This window comes from Ruditapes philippinarum, unplaced genomic scaffold, assembly GCF_026571515.1.
Source record: "Ruditapes philippinarum isolate M1 unplaced genomic scaffold, ASM2657151v2 ctg452_1_1_1_1, whole genome shotgun sequence".
In the NCBI taxonomy this organism is placed as follows: Eukaryota; Metazoa; Mollusca; class Bivalvia; order Venerida; family Veneridae; genus Ruditapes; species Ruditapes philippinarum.
In genome coordinates, this window is record NW_026859349.1 from 581,038 (window position 1) to 595,397 (window position 14,360).

At 31.5% G+C, this 14,360-nt stretch overlaps 1 protein-coding gene across 1 annotated transcript; it reads right to left on the reverse strand.

Moving 5' to 3' along the window:
* Positions 1-5,005: 5,005 nt before the first annotated feature.
* On the reverse strand, positions 5,006-10,048 carry LOC132756163 (NADH dehydrogenase [ubiquinone] 1 alpha subcomplex subunit 1-like). The gene is made up of 3 exons (XM_060747161.1): positions 9,868-10,048; positions 6,597-6,689; positions 5,006-5,251 (listed from the first exon to the last, which is right to left on the reverse strand). The coding sequence occupies exons 1-3, from the start codon at positions 9,967-9,969 to the stop codon at positions 5,222-5,224; spliced, it is 225 nt and encodes a 74-aa protein (XP_060603144.1). The 5' UTR covers positions 9,970-10,048; the 3' UTR covers positions 5,006-5,221.
* Between the last annotated feature and the right edge of the window lie 4,312 nt (positions 10,049-14,360).

The following is a 14,360-nucleotide window of genomic DNA, read 5'->3' on the forward strand; positions in this document are numbered from 1 at the left end:
TCTTGATATCATATGAATATCAAATAAAACATTGACATGAATATGTAACTGGCAGCTAGGTGAAAAAACTATACTGTACAAGTCTTTGATATATCTATACAAGTCTTACATGCACGTAAACTTACATTAATTAAACAACTACGATATACATTACGATATTATTTTTATTACGATATCGTCAATCATTAATTACGATCAAACACATGTATAATGCTGCCATATAGAGATATAATTATTTTGATGTAAACAAACTTGATTGTCCTTGTCTTGGAACTACTGGCTGCCTGCGTCACATTTTATCTGGTAAGAGGAACTTCAGAATCCTTAAGCATGCATTGAGGAAACATTTTCAATGAACCACCTCACACAATTCCTCGGGATATTGAACAACGCTATTGTATATAAACATAACAAACTCTCTGTTCACCAGGTGTATTATTCTTAGTCAAGTTTCTGTCCAAATTGAGTTTAAAATTCTTGTGAGTGAACATCACGTACAGGGTCAATGTAGGATTTAAAACCAAATTTCAGTATTCACTATCAAAGTTAAATAAAACCTGCATGTTTTTTTTTTCAGTACTTTTGTCGATGTTTTTAATTACACCAAACCTTTCACATAACGAGTGGCCTAGTAGTTAAGGTGAGTGACTCTCAGCTCAGTGGTCAGGAGTTCGAGTCTTACTCGTGTCACGACCATTTTTCTTCATATTACACCAACACAGTTTAGGTCCAGGAACTGGAGTTGAGAGTTGTTCAAATTTAGTCTCAAAATTTCCTCGCAAACTAATAAAAACTTCTAAAATTGATATACACTCGTGCAACAAACGCACTTACCATATACTGCGGCAGAGCGAGTATTCATTTTAAAATAAAGCAAATATTTACAAAATTAAATTATTTTTTCTTCCCCGATTCTTTAGTCAGTGTAATTTCAGATCAGCATAATTATTATACTAAAACATGTGCAATGAAAGCAATAAGTAAACGACAAAATATCTTAGGTTTAATATAAACCTTCTTAGGTTTAATATAAACCTTTTTACAATCACAAACAATAAAACATTTAAAGCTTTATCTACCAAGTTTTTCTGACCGAGTGAAAATTGCAAGCGTAATTAAAAACAGTACCAAGAAAAATGAAGATCATTAAAATCCTTCACAGCATCTAATATTTGCTGTATTTTATAGGACTTATACAACAATCATTGTGCTGCAATTTGTTATTAGACCATATAGCGATTGATTTATATACTATTTCTTAGGGAAATTCCCCTTTCTGTCGATGTATATTTAACATACTTAATTAAGTCCGCGCCGTTCCTTCAACATCAAAATAAAGTCGTAATGTTTCGTTTTTACAGTCTGCCATATAAAACATTAAACGACTAGTAGTGTTTCCGACAGAATCAAGAATAACAACTACAACTAGATAACTAGAATGTCTAAATGGAAAACTTTCCCCGCTTCAAGTTTCTCTAGCTGCCAGTAAAGTCTTTGCACAGACCACGGCTTCAGTGTAAAATTGTTTAGTAATGTGGGTAGCGTAGTTATAAGTTGGCTGGAACATGGGTTACATAAATTGAAAGAAACAGAGGTAATTTCGACAATAAAAAGACACAACAAGCAATTATCATAGTATTGCAAGCAATTCATAAGTCCCCTACCGGTTAGAACTCCAGCAACATTCTGATGGGCCATTGGCCATTCAATTTTACCAGTGGATGAATGACATGAATGAACTTAAATCTTTTGAGTTCTAAGTTTGTCTATATCACAGTAATGTGTTAAGTTTCCGTGCCTAGTAAGGAAATTCTGTTTATACAACCTTGTCATATTATTATGATGTGGGATTTAAAAGTAAATCCTATAAGGAATGAAGAAGTTGGAGTGAAAAATACCAATTTCTCGAAAAAAATCTAAGTTCAAGGGGGAGGTAATTCTGGACATAGTCTTGCTAGAGTATTTAACGTTCTCAAAAATGTTGAGTGATAACAAGAAACATATATATGAAGTTTGAAGTAGATACATTAGGAAATAAAGAAGTTTTTTAAAAAAGACAACATTTTTTTCCATAAAAATTCTAAGTTCAAGGGAGGAAATACTGATAATTTTTGTGCTAGAGTTGTAAACCTTGTCACATATGATGTGGTTGATGACCAGAAACTTATATTTAAAGTTTGAAGTAAACACCTTAAGAAATAAAGAACTTATAGTGAAAAAGCTGAAAATTTTACATCAGAAATCTTGAAATTCAGGCTATTTGTTGCCATAGCAACCAGAATTTTCAACATAGGAAGAAAAGAAAAAGATGTGCATAATCTCCAGACTGCCATCTACCGTTATTTCAAGTTTCATAAAAATATTTTCAGTACTTTTTGAGTTATCCCTGGATCCAGTTTATGTGTTAAATTTGCCATATTTTCAGACTATTTGTTGCCATAACAACCAGAATCTTCAACATAGGAAGAAAAAAAAGAAGACATGCATAATGTCCATACTGCCATCTATCCATATATCAAGTTTCACAAAAATATTTTCAGTACTTTTTGCGTTATCGCGGGATCCAGTTTTGTGGACAGACAGACAGACAGACAGACTTACAGACGGATGGAGGGTAAACCTAAAGTCCCCTCTGGTTAAACCGGTAGAGGACTAAAAACAAGATTTAGAATACCTTTCGAAATAGCGTACGCCACCACTTACCAAACAATACACCATGTGATGTACACACAAACCTAAACAAAGTGCAGTTTTTGAATGGTACACGAGCTTATAGGTCAGTTTAGTAACCTCATGGCCAATTCCACTTAGGAAAATTTGCTTATCTGGAGTCTAATCAATGGGAGGTAACTGCATTTGTGCAAAACAAATTATCACACACTGAATTATGTCCCATTGAGATGCAACATGTACTCCTCCGACGCTAAAATGTAACCCTGCTAACCTAGAAGTTTTATACAAAGAGTGTTAATATAAAGAGCAATTATATACAAAAAGTGTTAATAAGAGCAGTTTTATACATGTACAAAGAGTGTTAATAAAAGCATTAAAGATCCGAAATACTGGTTAGTAATTAAAAATTTTTCCTATCACCCACTTTTTGGTAACCTTAAACCCATAGTGATATCCGATATTAACAATAGTTTTCATTACATTGTGAACGAAAGTTACTTGTTATTACATAACAAAAATCGGGCTGAAATCAAACTGTTTATGGATTTTTGGCTTGTTTTCGCGAGGATAATTAAAATTCCAAATAAATTCATTTCGTAATTAAGCACCACATTAAACCTGAAAATAGTTCTACCACATTACTCAGAAGTAAACAAAACAGTGTATGTTATCGTTTTAGAATAATGCATCACAAATGTATTTATTGTATATCCAACGGAAAATAAAGTAAATTTCAGTAAAAAAAAAGTAAACTTATTATTTAAAAATATGTTTGATATTCATAAAATAAAAAGTCAATTTTTACTGTAAAAGTCAATTGTTGCTAAGGAAGTCACTGCTTGCTTATTCAATTTTGACGTCAGGGCCAAGTTTTAATAAAGGGCCAAGTTTTAATAAACATGGAAGAAGCCGACTAGAAAAGTTTCATATCAAATATCTATGCTTTGTTGTTATGAAAAAGACTGTTTCTTTAAGTACCCATGGCAACTGGGGTTGATAATAATTTTGAAATTACTTTATGCCAGGAACATTCCTGCTTAGTTTTAATAATATTGACAAAGTGGTGTAGGAGCAGATGTTTAATGAAAATGTTACAGCAGGTGAAGGTATATTCACAAGTTAGGTTTGTTTAAAAGTTAACTCAGCTAAAGTATAGTTCCCCCAGCTGAGATAGCTAGCTATACAGCCTGACAAACCGTCACATCTGTGCAGTCTGAAAAAGCCCTATAGAGTTTGCTAACCAACTTCAATTTTCAACCTGATATCTCAACAACTGACTTGTGGGGGTCAGGCTCGACTTTTTCTTCTTTCTAAAGTCAAACACATTATTAAAGGAAGATTACTGCAGTAAAGAAAACTCCTACAAAAAATTGCTTATTTGTACAAAATATAAGTAAAATTTCATAGTTAAGGTCATTCAACAAAGGTCAAGGTCAAATTTAATATAATCATCATGTCAATTTTGTCAAAAGTGTTTTTTTGTACAAGATTGAATCAAATCCATAAATAATTAACAAAATAATGACAATTTAAGCAAAGTTCAATAATTTGACCTTGCAAGTCAATGTCAATTCATGAGGGACAAGGTCAATTGAAGGTCAAAGTCATATCATGATGGTTTTGTCATATTTGTTCTTTTGTCCCAAGTATAAATCAAATCTGGAAATAAATCTAACTAGAGCTATCACTGAAGGTGATTAATACCCCCACAAGCAACCATTACGTTTGAAAAATAAGTGGTGTGAACAATAGTTTGAAGTTGAACTATAATTTATGAAGATTAAAATGAGTACAAAGAATTGCAACATCAACCAGGTCTTCAAGAAAGCTTGTTTTATCTCATTCCTAGCTCAAGTTATCGTCCGGAAACCATTTTTCTATTTTTAGTAACGGTGACCTAGTCTTTGACCCCAGGGGGTCCATATGCAATACCAACCCAGGTATTCATACAAGCTTGCTGTACACCAAGTTTGATTGGAATATCTCATTCCTAGCTCAAGTTATCGTCCGGAAACCATGAAGGTGGACCGACCGACGGACGGACCGACAAGCTGACTCCTATATACCCCCCCTAAACTTCGTTTGTGGGGGTATAATAAATCTAACAAAGTTAGGACAATCTACGCAAATTTGCAATAATTTGACCTGGAATGGGAACAGATGACATGACTGTAACAATAGCTCAAATTCTTTCTTTTAAAAAGTTGAGCTAAAAATGGAAACTGGACATGTTCATTTTAGCAATTGAGCAGATTAAGAGATAATTTTGACCAGGATTTTTTCACTTCAATATTCATCATGCTTTTAATGCTGAAAACAAAATGAAGGATCATTTGAAATATCTACATATTTATTCTATAAGACAATAAAGTCAGGCTTAAAAGTCAATCTGAAACATATAAATATGAATATATACACAATACAAAATCATAGTTCATTTCTGTTGATGTTTTGAGTACTTTTTTCCCTCCAAAAAACTTAATTATGATGAAATAAGTTGTTCAAAACTGTCAAAGCTTTCTCTTCTTTATTTTCATATTTCCATTATTTACTCTTCATCAGGAATAACCTCAAGGCCCTGAAATGATAAAAACTGCAATTAATACAATGCTTTAAATATGAATAACCCAATTTATAAACATGTATTAACTTAATTTACCACTGCTATTTTAAAACTGTTACAACTGTATGGAATAAAAATACATTCATCATGTGAAAACTACAGAATAGAAATAAGCATAGCTGCCACAATGCTAGTAGTTATTTCACTTTTGAAGACACTATAATTATACCAGTAGTTCTTGTTAAATGACCATGTTAATTACCGAATGTTAATCATACTATCACAGTAGTTGACAATATTATCATAATACCAGATGATGTTACTATTAAGTAACATTAACAACAATTCATTTATTCTCAAATTATTGATAAGAAAGAATATTGTCTCTGTAGTCTTGACCTTTGACCTAAAGTACTCTCCTGGTCATGGACAAAGCCCCTATCAAGTAATACAAACCATGGCTTTAATATTCTCTCTCAAGTTATTGATCAGACAAGAATTTTACATTAGGTGTCTGTGCGACCTAGACCTTTGACATACTATCACTTATAAGTTTCATCCTCTGGTCATGGGCTAAGTTACATGTACATAAACCATGACTTATAACATCATGTTATTGTTAAGTGCCACTGTAACATTATGATATCCTCAAAATCAAAAGGGGTCATCTACTTGCCGTAAACAATGTCTCTACCAAGTTACATAAACTAACGCTTTATCCCTCTTAAGTAATTGATCAGACAGGAATTTTACCTTTAGTGTCACTGTGACCTTGACCTTGACATAATGAACTTAAAATCACCCTTAGATAGCTACTGGCCATTGGTGATTTCCCTACTTATTCACATAACCCATAGCTACTTACTTCTCTAGCTATAGATTGGACAAGGATGACAGGACATATAATGTACTGGCATGGACGGACCACCCTATTATACACACATCGTAAATGTTGGCATAATAAAAACCTGTTTTACATAATCATCTTTATTTTATGTAAGAAATTTAATATTTCCTAGCCATAACAATTCATTATTGAGTAATAATGACAAAAAGGAAGATGAAATTATGACCAGCTTTTTTATACATCGTAAATGATGTTCTGTTATCCATAATATATCAATATATAACATATTGAGATTTAATTAGATTCTGTATGTACTTAGATGTATTATAATGCTTTAATTTGAGTCCTTTAAACCATTACTGGACCAGGTGCCCTCTACAATTTCCTATTGTATGCATTGTTTAGAATGAAAAATTAATTTACATCTGACAGTATCCTTCATAAAATCCAAGTTATAATTGATAGACATGCATGACAATTTGGTAGCTTTTATAGTGCTGATCTATAACTTACCAGTGTTTTATGGATGCTACCAGTAATCAAACGATCTCTTGCCATTAGACGAAAATCATGCTGATTATTTACACCAACTCTATTTTCTCTTTTCTGAAAAAGGAAACCAAAACAAACATGAGCTGAAAATAGGACAGTAACTTTTGTCTGTAACAGTAAAAATGGTAATTGTACTCAAAATACTTGTTTACAAGAATGACATGTCTGGTGCTTGCCTACCCTCAGTACATGTACTTTTTACTGTTAGTTTTGTTTTGTTTTGGGTTTTACGTCACATCAACACAGTATAGGACATATCGCGATGTTCCAGCTTTACTGGTGGAGGAAGACCTCAGGTGCCCTTCCGTGCATTATTTCAGGCACAAACGGACACCTGAGTAGAACCACCGATGTTCCGTAATTACTGTTAGTTTAACAAGCCTGGATAATATTGAAATTAACAAAGATGAAGTTTTGTTTATGTAACATATTTGGCTGGGACATCATGGGAGAAGCAACTTGAGATTAGCGCTGTAATATTTATTTATCTAATCAGGTATAGCCACATACATTTTGTCTTATTGATCATTGTGAAAGGGTATAATTTTGTCTGTAGTAAACTGTGTAATAAAAAAATATCAGCCAGCTACCTTTACAGCTAGTCATCTTGTATTCAAATGATCATTACAGGATTTCATGAAAATTTCTTCATGAATAATTTTACAATAGTATATTAGACACTACGTTTAACCACTGATATATATTATGTTGGTGAGCTTCCTTTATGTCATTTACTTCAGGTTACACTTGAATTTGGCTGGAAAATAATTCTTGATAATATTTTGGGTAATTTTTGTTATAAGGGTATTATTCAATTTAAAAATGTATTTTATTTTTATATAGGGACTTTTGTGCCAGAGTAAGCTGATGGGTTTAAGCCAAATAAGAATTATAGTACATTAACCAAAACGTCAGGTAGATAATCAAAAACAAGTATTTTATGATGTCTCCAAGATTTAAACTGCATGCCTCCATATATGCCTAAATATTTCAAGAAAATTAGTATAATTTTTTTTTTTGTAGAGTGGCATGAAACCTTTATATCAAATTTATATATGTAATCAAGTTTGTTAATGTGAGTCAATTTGAAAATATACTTGAAGATAATTAGGATTAAAGCAGCACACTTCCAGATTCATGCTAATTTTCATCAATTAAATTTTGAAAATGTATTTAAAAGTATCATATTGTGAGGTAACCAAAATGAAGCAATTTAAACATTATCAATGGCAATTGCAACCCATAAAGCCATATTAATTACCAAAATATGCAAAAATAAGCTTTACTGTGTTAGTAATGCAGTAGGAATGTAGTTATTAATCCTGGTAAAAAACAGTCATTAATCGCACATACTGTAACATGTAAATTATAACTTGAATCTTAAATCTTTTTACTTTTCCTAAAATCTTAATTCATTTTTCTCAAGTTTGATTTTATTGAAATATTTTGACTCATCTGGAGGTATGTAGCTTTAACAATACACAGAGCTGTATAATAAGTCACTGACAAAATTCTGACACTTGCATACTGTGCGGGGAGGTATCATAAATTAACAAAATTGTCTTCATTACAATACTCCATGTGTCCAGAAAGGGAGAATGTATGCATGACTTCACTTTAACCAAGACAATGGCTTGGGTGGTGTTTTCTAATTATCCTAATATATCATTTCAGCAGCTATGGTGTTCTTTTATTATTTTAGCATATATAAATATTCCAGCAGCATTTGCTGAAAATTTGAGCATTTTAATGTTAACTGTAAAGCCCATCACAAACGCTTTTGACAGAGATGTCCCTGATGTGGGTATATAGAAATGCATCAGGAAATAATGCTCTGGGCAATTTCCTGATCTTTTATCATCTCTAGTGACCTTGACCTTGCAAATTACATGTGTCACACTTGTAGTCATAATAGTTATCATTTTTGTTACAATCCATCTAAATGGTCCATGTACCCATCTGTTTTATCTTAACTTTGACCTAGACTTTGGTAGCAGGAAAAAAATATATGTATGTTCTTTGTCACAGCACACAAACATTTTCACCCAGTATACTCTAATTTTATCGTTGAGCGACAATCTTTTAAATGATAAAAGTAGAGTACATGTATTCCAGATAAGGTATTTGTATGGAGGCATGAGAAAAGAAGAAAATTTCTGTTTTGTATTTCTTTGAGTAGCTACTGTATAAAATAGATCTGGACTGGATTTTTGTTGGTGAGAGTCATCGGTCGTTTAGTTTCTACAGATGCAATGGCATTTCTTAAACAACATTGTCGGTTTTCAGCAATTCAGTCATGGAAATTTCTATGTTTATGTGAATCAGATCTTGTCAGATTTCCATGTAACCAGCTGTTTCAGTGTTAGTATAAAAGAGCCCTGAGGGCTCGACAAATCCACTCGTCCGCTTGTAAATACGATTAAAAATTGATTCCGGACGAGTAAATCCCAGAAATACTCGTCCTGCAGAACAAGTGAAATTTCTAGCAGAAAATAATCAAATTTCAATTCAATTCAATTTTTTATTCTTTTGAAACCATTTTTCAAGTTTCACTAGTAAAACAGAGCACAAAATAATTCCTGTGTTTGACGGTGGGCAAAAAGGATGTTGATTTTGTTGAATGCAACGCTAAATTTTTGTTGCATAAATTCTGTCTGATTCCATTTTGTTAAATCATACAGCTAAAAGCTCACTGCAGGGATTCCAGGATGTTCCACAAACAACAAAATAAAAATTGTATAAAACAAAATACTTAACACTGCTTAATACGGAAGATGTCATTGCATACATATATCTATACTCTATTGATCAAGACCAAGTAATTTTGACTGACTTATGACATTGAATGTAAACTTGGGTAGAATTAAAGCACTGGAAGGGCGAATGAGTTGCTACCCTCGTATAACTATTAACTAATACTATAGAGGTATAATGAAAATTGTGTAATAGTGTCATATTATTGTTTGTTTGTGGAAATTGACTTTGGATAATAATTTTGGGGGTTGTAAAAGGGACTTGGAGGGGGGGGGTGGGGGTTTGGTAGAGGAAATACAGATCAAAACGTCAAACCCTGTGCCCCAACAGGAGGAGGGGGGCAGGTAGGGGGGTAATATAGATAAAAGTCTAAACCCCGTGCTAAAATATTTGTGAACATTCAATCAATGAGCCGTACCCCGTTTATAACTGTTTACCTGTAGGATACTGTAGTTAGGCATAATTACAATATACTTACACGTCCTCCCGTTCTAAACATGGTGAACGGCACTGTTATATAATCGCAAACAACAGCACACCCCATCATCAGGCCAATATAAGGCAGTATCTCGTACCACATATTTTTAAATTGCACATAAAAAAGTGTAGCAGAGAATATGACCTTAACTTTTAGTTATCTCCCTTTTAGTTGAACCGTCTAATTGACAGTCTCCGGTATCAAGATGTAATCCATTTAAATTTGCCGGTATCGACCGACCGTGCTCGCAAAAAAAGATCAACTGATTCCGATTTTATTTTCATTGTTTTATGCCACTAAAAATGATCGTATTATGCTAGAATTAAATGGTACATACTCGAAATGTAAATAATTGCTTATTTGCAAAGAAAACAACCGATTTTGGTATAAAATCAAAAAATAACAATTTTAACAAATACTTGTAAAAATAATATCGGATCAAAAATGAGGATCAATTTTATAGGATCAATTCAACTGTAAAATGCCCGTATCTTGTAATAATAATAATAAATTTATTCAAAAATTTCATAATCATGGTATTTCAAGTCCAGTTGTATCAAGTTAATATTGAGAGAATTAATTTGGAGTTTTTAAATTTGATTCTGATATATGTATGACATAACATCACTACAAACAAACATGCATTATAACAGGGAAAACAGCAGAGCTTTATTGTATATTTAAATAAAACATATCGGTATGAATCCCCGCATTACACACAAAACAATTTAAAATGAATCTTTTCACTTTTACTTAAGTGTATATACATGAAATGAAAACATTTAAATTTTTAAAAGCCTTTAAATTTTTTTTAAAAAATTTTAAAGGACAGTACATCACCACAATAAAGAATTAATGGGTTTAAACAAAACGATTCAAATTAAAAAAGGCACAGACCAGGTCAGTAATTATAATCTGGAACATACGATACATCCCAGTTATAATGGTGCACGTTTGTAAAGTCGCTTTTCATTGCATAATCGTGACGTTTATATAGTTTTATATACACCTGTACACGGCTTCTGTCGATTCATTAAGAAATCTTATTTTTTTCTCTAAAAAATGATGCGTGCTGTATTATAAATTCAAAATTTTTCCGAGTTCTGTTTCAAATCTGAAGATTTTCATTGGTCATTGAACATTTTGTGGCAGTTTCTGACCAATCAAATACATGTACTTGAGATCTGAGTTTAAGCTCAGAGAATGTCTTTTATAACCTTAATTGGATAATACTCTATATATTTTGTTGGTAGCTTTCTTTCTTTCTTTCTTTTTTCTTTCTTATATTGAAATCCATTTCACATTTGTTAGCAGGACAAAGCCATAAAAGATTTACACAACAAACAAATTTATATGCACGCACGTGTGATTTTTAATAAAGATCTTACCGTCCGGCTGCCGGTACAAACTCCAGGGTAATGTAACTTTTTTTACGGCGGTAACGAGCTACCCGAGAGCTAGACGACAGCCATGCAGTGTTTGATTTTTTTTCTTGCATATTAATGATGTTCCGAAAAGAAATTACGAAAAATAATGTTTTCATTGAGCACTTTTTTCTAGCGTATAAATAAAACTTAATTCTACTGAAGTCATCCTAAGAATGCAATTTTTCTCATAAAAAAGGCATTTAGTGGAGAAGCAAACATCATATAAGCTTTTGTAACTCATAATCATATAACCCATTCTTAACTAGTTGAATAAGATATAATACAGTGTACCTGGCAAACGTGACGTAACCGGCATTGCGTTGGTGTAAATCTACTGATAAAAAATACACACACTAATGTCAATAATAATAATAATAATAATAATATCTTTATTTAAAGAAGGTTACACATTAAGAACATACAATAACAATCATATATATCTTATTTCCAAAGTGGCCTTCTGAAAAAGAAAACAACAACAACAACAACAACAGGACATTCATAGGTAGAAAAATGAATGTATAATATGTAATTTTTAGAATAATACAACTCATATACTTTCGACAGGCACTCAACAATTTTTGTTTAAACATATATGTATATTGCATCATTTGTTCGTTCGTTCATTCGTTCGTTCATATATTTATTCATTCATTCATTCACTCACTCATTCATTCATTTGAACATCAAGATATGCTTTGTATTTTTCTTTAAAACATTTAAGGTTATTAACATTACGAATATCTAAAGGTATATTGTTCCAAATGTTCATGCCATAATAAGAAAATGTGTCTTTAATATAATTTGTTTTAGGTCTTGTCCATAATACAATATCTTTCCGTGACCTAGATCTTAAGTTATATATTTTGTTGTCGGATAAAGTCATCAGTTCTGTCATATACGTCGGTGCCATGTTATTTAAAGTTTTAAAAACAAGCACCGCCGTGTGGTATTTACATCTGTCAAGGAACGGTAACCAATTAAGAGTTTCTAATAGATTTGTTGACGGAGATCTTTGAGGTTGCTGTAAAATGATTTTAGCAATTCGTTTTTGTAACTTACAAACATTATTTATGTAGTTTGTGTTTCCTTTACCCCATATAATACAACAATAGTCCATAATGGGCAATATATATGCATTGTAAAACAATAATTTCATATCAAAGTGCAAAAAATACGATATTTTTTTCAATAAGACAATTTTTCCGTTAAGTTTTTTACAAACATTGTCAATTTGCAAGTGCCATTTTAAGTTGTTATCTATGCAAATACCCAAGACTTTTTGATCAGTTACATTTTTAAGAGCTATTTCATTTATCTTAAGAATTAATTTTCTCATAATATTTACTTTTTGTCTTGTTCCTATTACCATACATTTTGATTTATCTGGATTTAAGGCCATATTATTTATTTTGCACCATTTGTCAATGTTATTTAAATGATCTTGAAGTTTTATTTCTACTTTTGATATATTTTCTCCGGACTCATAAAGAGTAGAATCGTCTGCGTATAAATCAATTTTCATATCATTACCAATGAAAGCTATGTCATTTATGTATATTAGAAATAATAAAGGTCCTAATATTGAGCCTTGTGGAACACCGGAAATTATTTTCATTGTCTGAGATTGTAGATCACCTATCTTAACTAGTTGTATTCTGTTAGAAAGATATGACATAAAAAACTTAACGGCATTTTCAGAAAAATGATAAAGTTTAAGTTTATGCAAAAGTATTTCATGGTCAACCAAATCAAAGGCTTTCTTTAAGTCTAAGAATACAGTCCCTATAATTTTTCCACTGTCAACATCTTTTAACCAAGTATCTATTAAACTTATGAGTGCAGTATTACATGAATGATTTTTACGAAATCCTGATTGTCTATTATGAATAATGTTCGTTTTTTCAAAGAATGAGTGTATTTGTTTGGCAATATGGCGCTCAAATATTTTGGATATAGTTGACAAAATTGATATCGGTCGATAGTTATTTGCTTCATTCTTATCCCCCGATTTAAAAATAGGTATAACTCGAGCTCTTTTTAAATCATCTGGGAAAATATTAGATTTAATACTATTATTGATAATTGATGCAATTATTGGTGTAATATAATCTCCACAATATTTGATGATGTTTGGTCCAATTCCATCTAATCCTGTAGATTTTTTAATATTCAGTTTTTCAATAATAAGTTTTACTTCAAACGGTGTAATTAATTCAATATTAAATTCATGATGTATTAGCTTTTGGTCTAAAGTTTCTTTCAATTTTGAAAAATTTGTATTTGAAAACTTTGTTTTATGTATGACATTCGAGATATTGACAAAATACTTATTTAATTCATTTATAATATTAACAGTTCCGTAAATTTCTTTATTACCTGTCACTAGTCTGTCTGGCATTGTAATACAACCTTTTTTATTTAGATTTGAAACGTCCTTTAAATTTTGCCATAAAAATGCCGGGTCTTTGTTATTTTTAATAGCATTGTTAAAGAAATCTCTTTTACTTTTTTTAATCATTGATGTTATCTTATTTCTGAGCAATTTGTATTGTTCATGTTTCCCTACTTTATGATAGTAATCGCGTTCATGTATAAGATATTTTATCTCATCAGTAAACCATTCCGGGCGGTGTTCACGTTTGATACGTTTTTCTTTTATTGGTGCATGCTTTTTCAAGATAGTATTTAAAATGGAGTAAAATAAGCTAAGGGATTCATTCGGATTTATTATGTGCTCGACTAATTCAAGATCGGATAAAGCAAGGTCTGCCTGAAAATCAATTTCATTGAAGTTTTTAAAACATCTATATTTAATCGAATTATGTTCATTAATCAATCGGGTACTACATGCTTTCGTTGATCTTGAAATACCTATCGGATAATGATCACTTAATGAGGTATCAGAAACAAACGATTCAATAATATATCTGCTACTGTTTGTATAAACATGATCTATAATTTTTTGGGTACGTTTTGTTATCCTACGATCTGTGATAAGCTGTTTCAAACCATATTTCGTTATCAAATCCCTCCATTTTGTATTGTCATATTTTTTCTTTTTAT

Excerpts from the sequence above, each read along its gene's own strand:
- LOC132756163 (XM_060747161.1), bottom strand. The coding sequence starts at position 9,969 with ATGTGGTACGAGATACTGCCTTATATTGGCCTGATGATGGGGTGTGCT. Across the intron at positions 6,690-9,867 it reads TGTTTAGAACGGGAGGACGT|AAAAGAGAAAATAGAGTTGG; the intron begins GTAAGTATATTG and ends TTCCTTTTTCAG. Across the intron at positions 5,252-6,596 it reads GTAGCATCCATAAAACACTG|GGCCTTGAGGTTATTCCTGA; the intron begins GTAAGTTATAGA and ends TTATCATTTCAG.